Here is a 19,068-nt window from a genome sequence, read left to right on the forward strand (position 1 = left end):
GCGGACGGCGTTCCAGCTGCGGCAGATCGGGCCCCTCAAGCTGGTCCCCGACGTGCCCACCGCCGGTCAGTACCGCCGCGCCGGGGGGCGGGCGGCGGGCGGGCCGGGCCGCCCTGCGGGCGCAGGGACGGCGGGGGCTAGCGCCTTCGGCACGCTTATTCCACGGCGGGGAAGAGCGCGCGCGTGTGTAACGCGTGCTCACCCACTACGTGTGCGTGTACACACACGCTGTCCTGGAGGAGGAGGGTTACCTCTGTATTCCGCTGTCTGCTGTACCGCTTACCGATCGCCTCTGCCCCAGCCCCTTGCTCCTCGGCGCGGTCGCTGCGCTCCGTGCCTTGACGGCGCTCTCGGAGGGCAGGTTGGTAGCAAAGTCGTCAGGGAACGCCGGAGTGAGCAGCTGCCTTCACCTCCCTTTGGTGGGCAGGAGTAGGGATCCGCGGGCCGACTGCCGAGTACGGCGTAACTTCTGAACGAGGAGGGCTTAATCTTGCTCTTGAGCTCGGGAACTTGGGTGTGAAGAAAGGAAAAGTAACATCTTGGTGATACAAGTTCAACAGAGCTCAGCTTTCCTGTAGCTGAGCTGCGGAGCTGTGGTATTTAATACTTGAGAAAAGTTAACAGGTAGCATAGGGTTTCTCTTTGCCTTCCCATAAACTTCCAGAACTATGCGTGGCACTGATGAAACAGAAAAGCAACATGTGCTTAAAAAAAAAGGATTTTCTGCATATTCAGTAATCACCCCCTGGAATTTATTGCGAAGGGGTAAAATCCTTTGTCATATCCAAAAATTATTAAACTCATATGAATGACCATATGTTTGTCCAGATGATGAAGTCACGTCTCTCTGGCTTTTGTGTGTTTTAAGAATATATTCACAAGAACTAGAATAAAAAAGGACTATCAGTCTCTCATAAAACAGCCCCAGCTGCCTCTTGCTGGCATACAGTTGTCTGTAGGTGTGCAGTGGTAGAAGTGTCCATTTTTGGTGTTGGTTTATTATTTTTCATGTCTCTTTTTTGAAGCAGTTCCATTCAAAGCCAGCGTACGTTGATGGAAAGGCTGCCGTTACCTAAACTGAGTTTTGAGTGTGCTTGCAGGTACGGGCTTCTGTCTTGGGAGACGAGGTTTCGTCGGCTGCTGCTCTGATGCGTTAAGGCGGCTCTGGTGGTAAATGATTGCGCAGTGCTGGTGATCTTTACCTTCTCTTTCCATAAAGCGTTTGAGGCGATACACGGCTGAGAAGTTGTCTCTAAGCAAGAAATCGTTGATTATTTTGTGGCAAGAAAGGCATTTTGAAACCTGAATTAGGTTGCTGTTCTCTTGTGCTGGTGGAGACCTCACTATGTGTCTTTTTTTTAAAAAAAAAAAAAGGTATAACAAGGCTTACCACCAATTTTGTTCCATGTCTAACCTGCTTCCGCGTATCTAAGCGCTTTCTCAAAAATGCGCTTCAGACTTCAGTGAACTTGGCCGCCTTCGGCGCTCTGGGAGCTCCCAGCGCCGCAGGTGCGGCCTGGGGAGCCGGTGCCCTTCCAGAGGCGAGGTGGGTGGAGAAGCTGTGACGTTTCGGAGGTGGTTTTGGGGTGCCCTTGGGTTGTGCTGAACTCCGGTGTTGCGTGGATAAATAGCGCGAGGGAACGCTTTGGCCCTCGTGGAGGTCTCCCGTGAGGAGGGTGCTGGGGGGAGCCCGCCCTGCTAGGACGGGAGGCTCACCTTGCTGGGCGGTCCCCCAGCCGGTGGAGAGGGCTGAAGGCCGAGGGGAGGGCTGGTGGGTGGGTGACGGGTGATGCTGGGGGCAGCCCCAAGCGAAGCCTGCGGGGGGTCCCGGTGGGTCCCGCTGTGCGTGCGCCTTGTGGGGTGGCTGAGCGCTGGAGGCCCTCGGGGGCCCGGCAGGGGTGTGTTTGCCCTCTGCTCTGTGGAAGTCGCCATCTTCTGGAGAGGCCCTCAGAGATGCCCAGGAGCCGCCTCTTGCAGCCCCGCTCCTCGCTTGGCCGACGGATGTGGTTTCTCGTGCCGCCGTGGGGAGCCCAGGGCCGAGGGGGAGCGGCGCTTCGCCCCGGGGGACGGCTCGGAGCCCCGTCGGCCTCCGCAGGCCGAGCTGGAGCGTTTGCGTCGGGGTCGCGCCGGGAGGGACGCGCTGTCCCCGGGGCTGCGCTCGCCTGCCCGCGGCTGAGCCCCAAACTGCTTCACTGGGAGAAAACCCTCGCTCGCTGCACGGGCCCGCTCCGTCTGGGCGCGCAGATGGGCGGGCGCGCAGCCCTCCTCCTGCTGCCCGTGGGGCTGGGAGGGCCGCGGTGACTTCTGGAAGGTAGGAAGGAGGAGTCCGTCACTTCTTACGTCCAAAATTACCGGGTCAAGGTCTACTGCGAGGAAGGCCTGCGTATCTGGTTGTCGTATTACGCGCTCCTCTGCTGTGCTACACGGAGGACGTAGAGGCTGCCCGGGCTGCGCTCGGGGTGACTTCTGCAGGGCAGGTTTTGTCCTGTGAAAAGCTCTTTATTCCCTACTCTCTCCGCACCTTAAATAAGCAGAAGAGTTCATTGCCACGTACACACACTGAATGTCGCGTAGCAGGGCTGGACGTGCATTAACAATTCGCGTTAAAGCTGTTGTACTTTCTGACTGGTAACAGGAAGGTCCTTGGTTGCTCCCAGGAGCTCCTTGCCGTGCGCAGGGCCCGCGTTAGAGCGGGTCTCCTCCCTTCGCAGCCCGGGGCAAAGCTCCCGGTGTGTTGGGAGGGAGCGCGAGCTAAATCCCTTTTGAGTTAAATCCAGGAGTATCTCTGAAACTAACCATTTTATTATGAAATGGGTCATACCACGCTTTATTTTCCTGTTTTTCTTTTATTATTGCTCAGCTCTTCGTTTCTGTCACTTTAATGAGAGCACTGTAATTCTCCCTGGTAAAGGTGCAGTGCTGAAATGCGTTTTGCTCACAGCAGCGTTTTCTCAAAGTCACTCACGGGTCTGGCACGTGCCAGATGTGAAGGATACTTGTTTAACTGGCTCTGGCAAGTTTTTGTCCCGTCAGAACGAGTGACTAAACTTCTGTGAACTGCGGTTTATACTTGGGTTTACTGTTGAGCTGGATGCTGGACTGTGTTCCTCACTGATGTATTGCTGCTGAGGTCAGGAGTGTGGATGGAGGGTATATCTGGGAGCAGGGGCTGCTGGGTGAGCACGGTCACGTTAATACTCAAACAGTGTAGGAGGGGTAAGACTTTAAGGAAAGGCACAAAAATTATTTCCATGAGTTTTCTTCCTTTACAAAATCCCATGAGATGGATTCTGTTCCCATCTTTGCTGTTTGCTTGCTGTATGGCCTAAAACAAGTCCAGCTGTGCTCAATTTCCCCTTCTGTAGGCTCTATCATAATATGTTATTTTGAGGATTGTAGCTGAAAAGCTGCTGAAAAAAAAATAAAAAAAAGGAAGATCATAGCTCAAGTATCAGTAAGGGGCCTTTGTTTCTTCAGGCTGGCCTCTGCATAATCTTCTCTTTATGGTAGGAAAAAAAGAAGTTAACCTGGTTTCTGATGGTTGGAAGCTGAACCTGGAAGTTGCCCATCTTTCACCCCTTGTCTGCAAGAAGCCCCAAGAAGCAGTCTTTCCAAGATGGGGGCAGTCTGAAGCTGCTGACTGCAGTTGCTGTGATAGTTCTTGTGCTTCTCAGAAAAGCTGTGATTCTGCAGCTCCTGGAGGAAGTGATGCTTCCTCCGTTAATTTGCTCATGGTTTTATAGCAGTGTTCAGCCTCACACCTAACCTAAAGCTGGTGGTGACTCTGCATGTGGGCAGAGCTTATGCCAATAGTGATATCTTTTTCTCCCCTCCTCTTTTTTCTATGCCTGAAATTTGTTTGACGCTGGACCAGCTGCCTGCTTTGTTATGCCCTCTTGGGAGCAATCACATGCAAAAAAATCTGTTTAAACTTGCTTAGTGCCTCATAAAGATGGGAATTGCTCTTCCACTGCCAGATGGAAATCTCTAGTTCTCATATCCATGAGCCTTGGAAAAAACAGTGTCCTCAGTGATTTGTGTGAGTGTTTGGTCCAGGTGAGCTGAAAGACTGGCTTAGGTATTCTGATCAGCCTTTTCTTGTAAACATCTTTTTTTGGGCAAGAATCCAAAAGTCAGCAGAGAATTGACCACCACCCCCCCAGTCCCTTCCACTTGCTGTTGTCATCCAGCTGAGCCAAGGGATAGAGCCAGACATTCCTGTAATTCAAGCTGTCTATCTGTACTCTCAAATTTCTTTCCTGAAAAAGATTGTGGAGTGATTTTTATTATGGTCACTTATAAGATCTGGTGGTTCTGATGGTGACCTGGATCTCAAGATAGAGTTTAAGTTTAGTAAGAAATGCCATGTGCTTAAAATATTGGTGACTCCCAAGAGCTGCCTCTGTAGCACCTTCCCTAGCACTGAAATTTCACCATCAGTAATTGCAATCCAAAATAGAAAAGCATCTCTCCCATGCTCTTCTCTCTAGTATAGCAGAACTGAGCAGTAAGTTCTTAACCGAAAGGGCAGCACTAATGAAAATGCATTAATGTGATAAGTGGAAACATAGTTGGCATGATAATAAGTGCGATATAAATCAATAAAATAAATACATCAAAGTGAGTAAAAGCTTTTATAAAGATTAATCACGAAAATTGGCATGAACTAGAGGATCTCTGTAAAAAGCAAAGATATGTGTAAAATGCCTCCTGTGCAGTAAAATGGATTTATCTTTAAAAATGGTTTTACTTATAGATGGTATAAAACTATAGCTATAGTTCCAAGTATTGCAAAGTCCTTGTAATTGAATTTCTTTCATGAAAGCATAAAATGGCGAGAGGCATATGTTTAATAATAGTTCAGATAGATGCTCATCATTTACCAGTTTAGAATACCGCATCTGCTTTTAGGGGAAAATACAAATTCCGATGGATCGGAATGGATTTCCGAGCAGTAGCCAAGCCCGTGACACAATGAGATTTATACCCAATCTCTCAGCCTCTGTCAGCTTGCTTAGATATTACCATTTAATATGACTGAATCATCTTGAAACACTTGATATTTACAGGTCATATAATGTGGCAATACATTAAGGTAATTTCTAAGCATCAGTGAATAAAATAAGGTACTCAGCTAACATTTAACAATTCATCTCCTTAAGAATGAAAAAAATGAGAAGTGGGTCTGTCTCCACCTTCTGCCAGCTGCTTCAATTTTTTTTTTGGGGGGGGGAGCAAAAAGTTCTTTGCAGAATTGCAGAACACTTCTGCACAGTATTTTGTTTCAGCTTAAAATGTCCAGTGTTGAGTTGTGTAGTCTCTTAGACTAGTCATTGGCGTCTGATGGCATTTAAACATTTAGAGCTTAGACATACAGTGTAATCAGCCCACTGCTCCATGATGTTCTTCAGACTCTTTAGGTGCTTCTGGTGTGTTTAGTCATGAGCTGAGGGTCTTTTGTGCTTCAGTAGTGGGGTAGCACCCAAAAGCCTATTCTGGATTGGAGGTCTCTGTGTGTGTACAAGGTGTTTCACAGCCATAGTCTTGTCCTAGCAATCTTACTGCTTAATTTTATAGTGTGCTTGACTGTACTGGACCTCTTTGGTGGGTCTTTTCTAGGTCTTTAAGCGTTCAGTTGTAAAGCACCAAGCACTTTTATCAGTATTTAGCCAGTGATTTATAATGGAGCAGCCACAGCCTTGTCTCTCATTATGCATAAGCACTGTGCATATGCTATTATTAGAATAAATCCATCTATTTTACTCTTTGTTCAGTACATCAGTTCTAAGGGATGTTTATTAATTACATTCTTAGTCTAGTTGTACATACATGATTAATGTTTAGAGTTCTTCCGAAATTTCAAGGTGTTAGTTTGAGGAATACAGAAAACACTCAAAATGTTGGAGGAGTTTTTAAATGATATGTCTAAATTTATTTGCTATCTTTTGGAGTCAAAAATCTCAGGAAGCAGCTTTAATACTTAGAATACCCTTAAGTTTAGTGTCTTGCATTTTGATAGCTAAAAGACAGGAGTAAAACATGTGGCTAGGCAGCTGCACAAGAACTTCACAGCCGTAGAAGACAGCAAATTATTCCCCTAGAAGTTGCCTTTAATCAGCTTTCCCACTCTTTTTGCTTTTGATCTGTCCTTTTCAGTCTGCGCTGCAAGACTGGGCTGTACTCTGCCGTCCTGCGTTGTTCCCGGGTTTCTGTTAGTAGTGACAGTCAATGTACGCATGGCTGTGAAGCATGTGAGTATGGATTCCTGGTCTTCTAATTGCTCTGCTTGCTTCCCGGGGTCACGGTCTTTCCCTGTCCAGAGCAGCTCTGTTGCGGGAGGCCACTCTGGAGGACCATCCTTCCGTCTTTCCAAGGAGCTGGTGCTGACAGAGCCCTCCGTCCCCTGCCCGGGCCACTGCCGAGTCCTTTAAAAACAGACGAGGGACTGATTTCGGAGCCGCGTTTGGAATCCAACGATAGCAGATAGGTCGTGGTGGTTTTGTGTGGCGGCTGGTTAAACGGGGTAGCTGGGCACATCCTTAAATGCTGATGGTCAAATGTGTTCATTGTTCCAACAAGGGCTCTATTCATGTGGGGACTGTGCCCTGCTCGTTATGCATGCATAATTCCCAGTAATGCTGCTGGGGGTTACGTGTCGAGGGTGCGGGGGGAGAATGATGCTTATGTTTACATATCGGTGTTCACGCTCAGAGAAGACATGTTGTAACACATGAGCAGTTGATTGGTTTTTCACAGGTACCTTTTTAAATTTGTTTTCAAAAATGAGTGGCAGTGGCGGTGCGGAAGTGGCACTTGTGTTACTGACTACCTGCTAGCACTCCAAGCTTAGTCAAGAGGTATAAATACTACCAGGATGCTCTTACTAGAGGAACTTTTGGGAAGTTACTAAGTGCTCTGAAACTTAGGGTTCTTATTTGGGCCTCAAAATAGTGATTCGGAACCTCTAACTTTGGGCACAGTTTTGCAAACTTTTGACTCATGTTAATCAGGGCGACAAGATTTTGTGATTTATACACAATATGGGTATTTTCCGTAGAAAACCTTCAGATTAAGATTCCTCACTCTTAGGTGCACATCAAAGTCGAGTGAAAGCCATAAAGAAGCTAAGCATCGCCTAAGAAAGCCTTTCAAGTTCCAGCAAGTGCCTGAACTAAGGGTTTTGAAGTGCTCTAATCTCTGACATGGGTGACGTGCTAGGCTAGCACTTTTTTGTTTTGTCACAAATCATCCATGCACACGGTGCAAAGGGACCCTGACAAAGTCATTTTACTCTTGAAAAGAGCTGCTTTTTTCATACCGTTATGCCTCCCATTCACATCTGCATGTTTGCTTCCACTTTGTTCAGGTCTAAGTAGCAGGGCATTTGCATAGTCTTCCCTTTGTTCTCGGTAAATATGGAGTAAAATGAGCAAGATTTGTGCTGTGAAATTAAAGCTCTCCTCTTGAGAGATCTTAAGGGCCAAATCCTCACAAAAGGTGCAGCAACATAGTACTAAAGGAGCTGGTGTCCAGAACAGCTTGCCCTGAGTGTTTATGGTGGAGAATGTGAATAAAGGGAGGGTTGTTTGATGAAAACTGGGTGTCATTAGAAAAATACGCTGCTGAGAGCTGTTGAAAGAATAGATTAACATGAAATAGTGCTGAAATGGACCTGAAGTGATCAGTTGGTCTGTTCCTGCTTGTGGCAATGAGGATTAGCTGTATTTAAATCAGTGATGGAAGATCACTACCTTCTCAGACTATTTATACCAGTGCTTAAATACTTCTTGTTTCTCCCTAAAACAAGACTTGACTCTCCCTTGCTTAAACATAGGTGTTTTGCTACTTATCCTATTCCTAACACTTTCTTGTCTGACATTTACATACATGAAAACTGCTCTGGTGTGTTCTGCTCTAAAGCAATGCTACGTGTTTGCAGCAGCCACAGACAGCGTTAAGCCTGAAACAAATGTTAAAGTGCACTGGTTTGAGCCATGATGAATGAAGTTAATTCAAGATATGGTAACACATTAAGTGTCATAACTTGATGTGGTGCCTGGGTACAAAGAGTAAGTTTTTTTTTTTAAGGTGAATTTCAGATTATTGGGGAGAAGGAATTGTGTAGCCAGATACACGGGCATATCAATTCCATGTTCATTAAAGGCAGAATAACCCCTCGCAAAACCACTTTAATAGTGGTGGAAGAGAAGAGCATGCAGAGAAAACTGCTTTTGAGAGATCAAACTATGCAGCAGTTAGTTTGCAAGGTGGTTAGTGGATATGTGCAGGACTGTAGCACAACAGCGTGGAGAAACGAGGACGCATTAGGCCTATATGAAGTGTCAGGGATGTGTGTGTGTGTATATATATTGTAAATGAATACCCAGGTTTTCTTTGCTTCCTTCTGCTAGGTGGATTCAGTCTTGCTCTAGTATGTCCAAATAGCTGTGAGGCAGCACTTGGCAGGAGGCAGCGTAGCCATACGTGGCATGATGCTCTTGCCTGAACTGAAAAATTCAGCTCTACCATGTATCAGAGCTTGTGTCCTGGCCCTCCAAAGCATAGGCAGAGTTTTGGTCTGTCTGGAAAATACTGTATGGCTGTACTGCTTGCGGCTTGTCTGGGAGGCTGTGAGAGGGCAAAACGCTGAACGCTGCTGTCTCGTGTTCCAGCCCTGCTCCCCTTCCATGAGCAGATGCAAATGGTGGCAGCTGGAGGACCTCAGGCATGCTGTTAGGAGGGACGGGGGCTTGCTAGGTAACGTTTGGGGAGCAGCGCCCAGCGTCTTGTAAGACTGCCTTGGGTTGACAGTTGAAAGAAATACTTCTGTGTGGCACACAGGACGAACGGAGTTGTTTGCAAGCGCGGAAGAGCACGTGCTTTGTAAGTGTGGGCAGTGGAAAGGAGAGCTGTAATGAGCCAGGAGGCCAGAGAGCAAACCGTGTGTTAAAATCCTGCTCGCTTCCTCCCCCAAAATAGAGTAGAGATCTAAAAAACGAGAAGACTGATAATGCTGTCAGGGTAAGGCCTTCAAGCTTGTGGTCTTAAGAAGACTAGGTCTTAGTCTCCTAATCTTAGTTTTGAAGTCTGAAAAAATCTGTTGCTATTCGGAGCAGCTCAGCGTTGCTTTTGGCTGAAGTATTGCCCTTTCAGTTTCAAGCTTCAGTAATCAAATTTGCTCTTCATAATCTGTGTTGCCCTAGATAAGTCAGGAAAAATAAACATTTGTCTTCCCCCCAAAAATAGCGTTGGCTTGGCTGTACCTGTCTCCGTGCTGTGCTCTGAAAGCTCTCCAAACGCTCTTCTGTCGCTGGCCCGTGACGTTACCGCGCTGTGGCCTTCTCTGGTAGCAGTGAACTCCCACTGAGGCCAAGGTGTCCGTGTTGTTGGCAAGGCAGTTGCTTTAGCCTGGAAGACTTTATTCTGGGATGGCTATCACAGGTGCCAAAATGTTAGCTGAGTAGCAAGGGTTGGACCGGGCCAGCTCGTGCCAGCTTGGCTGCCAGCGTGTCTGACAGCTGCCGTCCTCCGTCCTGCCTTCCCCTTCAGCACGGCAGCCCCTCGCCTCTCCGGATGTGAGCCAAGCGTAAGCAGCACGGCACGGCCCGCCGGCGTGCGCCGGCGGCTTGAAACAGTGGCTCGGACCCGGGCTGCTCCGGCCAGCCTGAATGACTAGCTCTGAAGCCTCAGTAGCACTCTTTAGCTGAAGAAAGCCAGCAAGAAGGGAGATGGTCAGTTTGTACTGTGAGTGGTGCCTTGTTTTCATGTCTTAAGGAAAGAAATGTGGCTTCTTTATATAACCACAGGTGCATTGGCTCAAAGTCAAACCCAGGTTCTTGTTGCACAGGATGCTGACCAAGCCCATGGTAAAGGCAGCAGCCTCTGCCTGCAACTGCTGGTGATCTAAAGCAAGCAACAAAAGGTGGGCAAGCAGATACTCTTCTATTATGCATAGGAAACAAAGCGCTGAGATTAAAGGGCTCGAGTAGGGGGTCAACATACCTTTTAGTATTGCCAAGCCTAGCAGCCTATCTCAGACTATTGGTCTGCGGTTGCAGCCCGAAGGCTTTTGGAGCTCCTTGCAGAGGGTCAGGTCTCTGCCCAGTCTTGGGGCAGCGGTATCTGCTTTGCAGCCCGCAACCCTGGTGCAGGTCTGGCTGGGCTCCTGGAGGTGTAGCAGGATGCTTCATGTGCGGTGCTCTGCCAGGGTCCAGCTTGGTGTACCCAGTAATTCAGAAATAGGTGAATGGCCACTTCAGACGTGCGTTCATTGCAGACTTCTTCAATCTACACACCAGTCATTTCATCATTGCTTCCCCTAGGGCAATAGTATCAGTTAGGCAGTTCCCAGAACAACCAGCATGTTATCCGTGGTCTAGATAGACAGAACAAGACAAAAAAGGAGTTGAGGGCAAAAGGCCATTCCCCCTCCTGACTTTGTAGGAACCACAGGGCTAAGTGGAAGTACTCTCACGACCTTTTAATCTCATGAGGTATAGCTTTTTGTGGGCTCTTGCTACTTTTTGGACTACTTAATATTGTCACTGACTCCTTGATATGTTTGGGGTTTTAGCTGTTTGACCTACCATTAATTTTAATGGGATGTATGCAGCTAAAATAACAAATAATTGTCTGAAATCAAGTGCATGTCATGACATGGATCTGTTAGGTAATTAATGTTTCCAAGTTATAATTCATTGCAGGTTCAGTTTTCTGTTAACTTTGGCTTTTGTGTAATGGGAAGTTGCACGTAGGGTTTGCTGGCTCTGCTGTTGGCAGAGGACGTATTTCAGTGTTTGACCCAAAGGCCATTGAGCGCAGATCTGTGCTAGTCTCCTGCTACTTCTTCCCCACAAAAGCAGAAAGCTCAGTGCTGTGGCCTTAACTGTACTTAGCTGTGTGCTTGAAATGGCTCTCTGTGCCACTGGGTGTCTGACATCTGTGGGTGCTGAGCCATGCTGGCGGTGCAAACCACCATTTCCGTTGCAGGTGAGTACTGCCCAGTTGTCCGACGCTTCCCAACGCAACGCGGCTCTGAAGCGGCGTTCGGCTCTGCCAGCTGTGCCTGCCGAGGGGTGCGATGCCAGGCAGCTGAGATGGCGTTTGCACACTTGCGTTTTCCTCTGCGCGCTTGTGCTGCATGAGTATCCATCCCTCAATGCAGTCATATGCGCTGAGCTCTTGTCTCTTTAGTCAGCTGCTAAGGATTGCCTTCTAGCGCCTGTGGGTTCACTTCATGACATTGAACTCCAGTTTTATGTTAGTGTTGCTTCTGACAGTGGTGGAGTTATGTTCACAAGGAACTGAAGCAAGTGATCAAGATGCAGAGGCTTTGTGGTACTGTAACTTTGTCTTGCCTGTTTTAATTACTGTGTCACGGGCGATGGAGTTGAAGACTTGGCCAGAGTGAGAGGTGTCTTTACTAGTAATCGGCTGCATAGTTCTTATTTAGCTCTGTAAATGATTGCTATTCCTTTTTGGTAGATAATGTCAAGGTGCTCATCATGCTTTTCTTTAAGTTTTCGGGGAATCGCACCCAGGTTTCTAGAGTTTTTTTCCCTTTCTAAAGATGAAGACATAAAATGGAAGGGGGGAGATAGAATCCTAAAGAAATTCGTTCTAATACTGATGAAAACACTAGTTTAAAAACTATCTAGTAAACCTGTTTATACCTTTGGTGCATGACTTTGAAATGAGAAATGGCCAACCTCGTCAAAAGCGTTTGGGATTTGGGCTGTAAAATTAGCACTTCAAGAAGGGATATATGTGTATATATACATATACACATGTGCGTGCACATGCATGTATTTGTGCTTGCATGTGTGTATATAATTGTATATAGAAAAAGTAAAACAAGTCTGAACACTAAGCTTTATGTATGGCTTTCAAATGAGACTGCAAAAATTAAAATATTCAAAATTTGCAAGGGGGGAGAGGGGGATGGGAGGGTTAGGGAATTGTTTCACCCAATTTTCTAATTCTCTTTATCTCAACGTCCCCTTCTGAGGCTCCTGGCCAAAGATTTACCAGTCCCTCTGTTCCTTCAGGTTTTTCTTTGTTTTTTTTTTTCCCCTCTTTCAATCTAACCTTCTTAGACTCTTATGTTGACAGCTGTAATGAAAAAGAATAAGAAATACAATTGAGTGTGAACATATCAATATTGTGGAAATTCTGTGCTGTGACACTTTATATGATTCCTGCCACAGTAGGTAAAGCATATTAGCAAGCAGTTCCTACAAAAAGTCATCTGTCACTGGTAAAACAGCTAGCATGAATGTCTGAATTATCATTAGGCTTCAGAGTTGAGATGAATGAGGCAATTCCCACCTCTCATAAAGCTCTTTCATTTCATCTCCCTATAGAACTAGACAGACAGCCCTGTATTGGTTTGCATTCGGAAGTTTTCTTTATAACTGTGCAGGGCTAGAAACCCACAACTTTCATTTAAAAACAATTTCAATTTTGCTGTAAACACTGTAATCCACAGAGAGCTCTGTATGTGTTGTAATTTCCCTTATATGTAGTTTCTGTGGCACTCAAAGTACTGTAAGTCAGAGTTTTGTGATAGCGAAATGCTTTTGCCACTGGAGAGAAGTGCAGTTGTCTTATTGTCCTGTGAAGATATGGGGTAGGAAGATTTATTATACTCCTTTTGGAAATGTTTTTTTATGTATTTGACTTCTGCTGGTTGGAAAAACGCATGGGTTTCTAATTTCTGCTGTGAATGTGGCATGACATAATGAATGGAGAGTGATAGTAGACTCTTTATTTAAATTTATGGAAGTTCTTGCAATTTTTCTCACCTGTATACCATAATCATATGCTTTGCTCATAAAGGAAGGCGTTCCCATTACAGTAAATGTGGAAAACCCCTTAATATAGACTTGCTGACCTCTCTCAACCTAGACTGTTTTAAAATGTACTTTATACATCATTCTAGTTTTCATGTGTGTATATCAACTGGAGGAGAAGGATGGGTCCTCAAGGAGTATAAATCTTCTAAATTTGCATGCACTGTGCAGTTGGCAGAGCCCTTCAGCATTCACAATCTTATTGTCAGTGCATCTCCCAGACAGGCCCACATTGAAAGAGTTTATCTGACTCAGTATTGGCCTGAAGTGAAGTAATTTCATTTATTTAACAGTTTATCTCCAGTCTATGAGAGAACAGGATCAGGAGATGGTGCTCACCCTTATGCAGGAAGGGCTCTTGTTTATGGCTTGCACAGTCTGCAGCTTCTGCTCAAGGTAGCTGCTGCTTCCCATACTCAGCACTTGGCACTTCCCATGCTGAGTCTTCTCAGATGCTCACAGTTTGGCCAGACCTGAATGATTTGGCCTGAGATTTTGTAAGCTGGGGCTCAGGCTGTGTGCTTTCATGCCTTCTGGTGCTTAAATTGTGCTGCTTCTGAGATCAGGACTGGAAGAGAGAGTAGTGAACAATGTGAGGTTCGCTACCCTTTCTTTGCTCCTTAGAGTATTTAGGAGCTGCAAGGCTCTGGCAGTTTGATGTTGGCACTGAAGATGCATCTTCTAACATCCCAGTAAGACCTAGACTGTTGTGGGAAACACTAAGTCTGTTTTTGCATGCTTTATAGATGCTTTACAGGATTTGATGCTGAAGTTACCATCTGTGTGTATTTGTTCCATCACCTTCATTGCCCTGATGTGTTGAACTGAAGACCAGCTCCTCCATGACCCAGCAATGTCAGTGACACTTTTATGGCCCCCTACTGCTTGTCATCACCCGCTGCTGACTATTTGGGACCTCCTGTCCAGCTACACTCATAATCAGGCTAGTTAAGGCAAATCACCTGATAAAACCAGCCTGGTTGAAGGTGCCTGGAGCAGGTCAGGAAGTGCTTGCAAGACCCATGTCAGAGGAGTGGTGGCAATCAGCAGGAAGCAACACCAGTTACAACTGCTGCATCTGTTTGCAGAGAGGCTGCTTGTCCTTGGCCTGCTCTGTAGCAGCAGTGTTTCTAGGTGATGCCCTCAGATCTGGGGGGAGTGGTATGAGTAGGTCTCCTGGTAACAGCTGCTGCTGCCTAGGAGGATGCTGCTGCTGCATGGTCTCTTGGCCACGGAGCTCTTTGCAGCAGGGAGAGTGGTAGAAGGGGACCTTGTTTGAGGAGGGTGAGTAGTAGTCACAAGAGGAGGTCAGAAGATGAATAGAGCTTTCTGGGAATGGAGTTCAGCCTAGGCTATGGTGAGACATGTCATGCTCCTGTCCAGGCGGAAGGTAGCTTCAGGAGGGGTGTGAGCCATGGTCACAAAACTAAGGAGTATGGCCACATGCCAACTGATGCAGTAGGGCAGAAGGCAGTTTGGGATGCAGGCCAAAAATCAGAGTGTGAGAGCAGTGAGAACAGGCAAATGACAGAGAAGTGGGGAAAAAATGAAACAAGACATACTTAGCAACAGGCCTAACAACACTGCATTGTACAGATGCTGCCCTTAGGACCTGTGTGTTTTGTAGCGTTCCTGCTCCGGAAAGCAATCAGGACCAGTGTCTGATGGTCTCCAGCTGTCAGGCAGGCTGCAGCACTTGCTGATGCTGCCAGCTTGCTGGAGTTGTGACATCTGGTGCTTCTTGCTGTTCCCCTCCCATTTGAGGTTTCTACTCCCTTGAATCTGCTGGCATAATCCCAGTGCTGGCAAAATGGTCCTCCTGTTTTGTATTTGTGTGTGTCTGTACATATTTTAGGTCCCCTCAAGAACTCTTGAGCTGATGCGAGGTATTTTGGCTTTAGTGGATAAGGAAGTAACGACCTACTACTGTGATTACTGGCATGCATAGCTAAGTGATGCTTGATAAACTGTAGGTGTTAATCTTTCAGCCTTGAGTATTTCAACTGGAGCAGCACACCTGGTTGTGGCCTTAATGATGCTTCAGGGCATTTTAAAATAGCAGTAAGAAAGTCCACTGTTCAAGTTAAAGAATACCTCTGGTAATGTTTTCTGATGTGAAACAAGGCATTAGGCAAAGGGACATTTTCATTGCTAATGTTTTTCTAAAGTGTACTTGTGCCTTACCGTGCTACATACAGAACAGGGACGTTTTTATAAAATGGTGGGAACAGACTGAAACAGATGGGAGAGTTATTTTCTAGTAGCGTGTGACCAATAGTGTGTTTCTAATCGTGTGCGTCTCTAACGGTGAGTGTGCGAGTTCTCGGTGCTGGTGCACTCGCTGTGGGTGGTGATGGCTTGAGTGCGGCTGTGGTGCCAGCGCCCTGCGGAGGAAGGACTTCACGAGCTGGGGGCAGGCTGCCGTGGCAAGCTTCCCTTCACCTCCTGTGGCTGTGCTACCTCCCGCTTTTCTCATGCAGCAACTAGTTGTAGGGGGAGCTCTGCTTGGAAAGTGCTTCCTTTCTCACTTGGCTAGGCCTGCTCCTCTAAATTAGTCTTTTTTAATTGCTGACCTTTCCTCTAGCTGAGGCAGCAGCTGTGCCAGACAGATGAGTCTCCAGCAGGACAAAGTGCTGGCTCCTGTTCAGCTGGGCCAGGCTCAATGCAAGGTACTTTTGGCACTTTGCTCTGTTGCTGAGACATAATTGATCTTGGAGTCTGCAAAGACACTTGCACAGCATTAAAATGTTAGGCTTTGGATTAGGGCTTTGTTTGGAAATACTGTTGAAAAGTTTGTCAGAATATAAAGGAATAAAAGCTATCAGGACAAATCATGCTGAGCTGGTCTCTGCAGCGGAAGCTGTAGGCTCAGCTTGTGCAAATCAGCCTGTCTTTGACGAAGTTGGTGAAGGGATGTTGGTTATCATCCACTGAAGAGCTGGTTTTCTGGCTTCAGAATACAGATTTTGACAGTATGTGCAGGCTTTTGGAGGGAGGGCATTTGGCATTCTGTATTTCAAAAGAACAGTTACAATTACAGGGTCTGCTATCAAAATGAGTATGTATTTAGCTTTTTGGAAACAGTGCGATCTATTGCTGAATAGCAAGCTGCTCATTCCTTTTGGGATCATGTACATATACTGATTCAGCTGGTTTTAACGGCCAAAGACTCTTTGACTTGTATCAAAGAGCAGAGCAGAGCCCCAAACCTCTGCTGCTCTAAAATGAAACAAAGCTCAAACAGTGCAAAGCAAAAACCTCCCCACAACTGAGCTGGCTTGATTGACATCAGTTAAGGAGCTGCCTGGGGATCAGTAATTTTCTGTGCATTTGGTGCCTGGAGTACTTTGTAATTGGGATAGGGAGGTGCTTCGCAGGTGATGCCTTTGACATATACGAAGTGTTTTAAGGTTGCAGAAGAGCTTTGAGTAGGGATCACCACTTTCCAAAATACTTATGTTTTAGACTTTGTAGTATAGTTCTTGTTCTGAGTGACTTTGCTTTTAAAATTGGAGCAAAATACTTTATCCTGCTTAGTAATAGTGATGTTGTAAAACTTAGTTTTCCCACTTGGGGAAAAAAAGTTTAGCCAGCTTTAAATGATAGTCTAGGATAAACAGACCTGAATTGAAAAATAATGTACGTAATCTTGGAAGAGTAGTCCTTCCATCTGATCTGAAGCAGAGCATTTCTTTAAGAAACCTGTGAATCTTGAGAATTGAAGTGTGGGCATGTATAGTGGCTGTGTTCTGCTCTGTTGGTAACTTTGCAGGCAGGAAAGTGAACGCGAGGCCGTCAGGTGTCCTGGGATGCAGATGCTTCACATGCCCAGGAGCAGAGTTAGAGGCTGGCTACACTTCCACCTCTGCAGCAGAAGTCAGGAGACGGGAGCTCGCGTCTGACAAGCAGGGTGATGGCAGAATTCAGCTTCTCGTTGTTGGCATGGGTGTAGCACTAGCCTTTGGGAGGACGGTGGGCTTTTTGTGGTTTTCCCATTACGTTGGGAAAGAACCAGAGGTCTTACAGTCCTTCACTCTTCATTGTACACGTGGCTTCAGCTGGTCAGATGCTCTGTTCTGGGAGCTTGTAACCAGCACACTATTTGCCCAAATCCCATGATGCAGGAACAGATGTGAGTAGATACTGGTACTATATGTGCTCTTGTGTGCAGCCTGAGATTGCCTTTCTTGCTCCTATTGAGGAAGGACTGGACTGCTCCAGCTCTGTTCCTCTGAGCCAGGGCTCTTCATGAGAACTTGTCCATGTGCTGTGTGGTACTAGCTCATAAGCTAGTGCTTCTGCTGTGCCTGCAGGTGCCCTGAACACATTGAATTACAGCCCTAGAGGTTTGAACAAATGTTTGTTTGAAAAATTTTCTGGCTGTCTCAGGCTGCAGATGATCCCGGTGCTGTAGTGTATTCATCATAATTATGCAGCAAATTCTCCTCCTGGGGATCTGGGCTGGAACAGCCAAGCCTTACTCAGCTCCAGGAGTTTCCCCTGGGCTGGTTGCCTCTGGCTGGACTGCAGCACCCCTGCCAAGGTGATTGCTGGAAGCCCGTGCTGCACTGCCTGGTCACCATGGGCTCGCTGTTTCCCTCCCCTTTTTTTTTCTCATGGAGAGTGTTTTGCATTAGGTTTAGCAAGTGCAATGAGTTCGTTCTGGTGTTGGGGTTGCTAAAGACTTCAAGGTCCTGCTAATCACGTCTCATTTAATCTTGGCACCTAGGGCATGTGTGGTACTGAAACTCTTACTAGGTTTCTGTAGTTGTTAAAAGCGATACCCTTGGGCTCATACTGAAGCCAGTGAAATTGCTGAGCCCCCTCTCATGTTCTGGTGTTTCACAAACCACTGTTTCTCTGTCCTGTAATGGTTCCTCTCCTGCACTTTATGGCACTTGCAGTTACTATGATATGTGGCAACCTCCACTGCAACCGTATGTGGCCTAGGCTTCCTAACCAAGGATACTGAACTTGCCAAAAGGGCTACAAAGGTAAAGCGGGGGGGAAGAGGAGGTAGGAGAACCAATAATCCCAAAGTTGGCAAGTTTTTAAGCAACTTATTTTTCTCAGTGGTTGCAAAATGAGAGCAACTTCACCTTTACATTGTGTGCAGGCAGGCTGAAAATCAGTTTCGAAATTAAGGTTGCTGTCAAGTAGGTTTGTCTGTGTGTGGTTAAGCCTTAGAGCAGTTCCTTTCGGTGTTAAGCAGATGCCTGCTGACTTTTACTTCTGCTGGAGCCTGGGGTGGACATGGCCGTTGTATGACTTCCCAGTGGTAGTTGGTAGCTCTGGGTCCCTGAAAATACGCAGTCATCATCTCTGACCTCGGTACTGCGCTGGTTTGGTGCCTGCTGTTTGTCCTTTTGCTGGTTCTTCAGGCATTAAGTGCTCTATCCCGAGGTCAGTGTTTGGCAGATAATAGCCTTCAGCTTTTAATGCTAGTGTAAAATAAGTTAGGAGCAGCAGGAAATGTGACGCTATCCGAAGGTAGGTGGAATGGACGTAAACCGTATCAGTGCCCTTGAGACAATAACTGAACTTCAAAATGCCATTCCTCGTGTTCTGTTGAGCTTTAAAATTTTTATTCTAATGGTTGGTTTGGCTTTAAGAAGCATTATTTATTGTTATGGTGTAAATTGGATATATTTTTTAAATTCTTGTTTCCTTTTGTTTGCTTGCTTTTAATAGACTCAGATTTACAGATCTGTCAACATAGAGCACCAACATGTTGCACCAAAAAAATGGAAGAAAGCTACCAGGCTGCTGTTCGGAGGGAGAGGACGCAGAGCATCCAGGCGCTGAACTTCGAACTGAAGTACATGATTGTTGGTCATATCACAGTCTTTCAAGGTAGGAACTTCTGGGCTACTGCAGTCCCATGTGGTATGTCTAAAATGAGAACCCGGTGCTCTCCCTTGTGTTAATGCATTTCACTAGCTGTTAGGTCACAGGAAGACTGAAGTTCCTTATCAAGAATTACAGCCACATGGCTTAATGCAAGTGCAGGAGTCTGTCCTCGTACCTGTTACTCTTCTCCAGGATGCCTTGCTCTAACAGGTTGATAGAGGTCTACATAGTTTCTTCACATAGATGGTTCCTGGAGACTTCTCCAGAAAGGCATTTAAGCATAGGCTGTGAACTTGAAAAATATGGGAGTTGGTTGAGTAAATCTATCACTGACTGATGAATCAAACTTGCTGACTACTTTGGGGAC

At 46.4% G+C, this 19,068-nt stretch overlaps 1 protein-coding gene across 1 annotated transcript in view; it reads left to right on the forward strand.

Annotated features, from left to right (window-relative positions):
- LOC146595241 (glypican-5-like) overlaps nt 1–19,068 on the forward strand; it is a 366,200-nt gene that overhangs the window by 999 nt on the left and 346,133 nt on the right. The window contains exons 2-3 of the mRNA XM_085306113.1: nt 2–65; nt 18,543–18,704. Of these exons, the coding sequence (XP_085162239.1) occupies nt 2–65; nt 18,543–18,704 (226 nt within the window). The remainder of the gene's footprint in view (nt 1; nt 66–18,542; nt 18,705–19,068) is intronic.

This window comes from Rhea americana, unplaced genomic scaffold, assembly GCF_003343005.1.
Source record: "Rhea americana isolate MKP2758 unplaced genomic scaffold, rheAme1 scaffold_231, whole genome shotgun sequence".
NCBI classification, from domain to species: Eukaryota; Metazoa; Chordata; class Aves; order Rheiformes; family Rheidae; genus Rhea; species Rhea americana.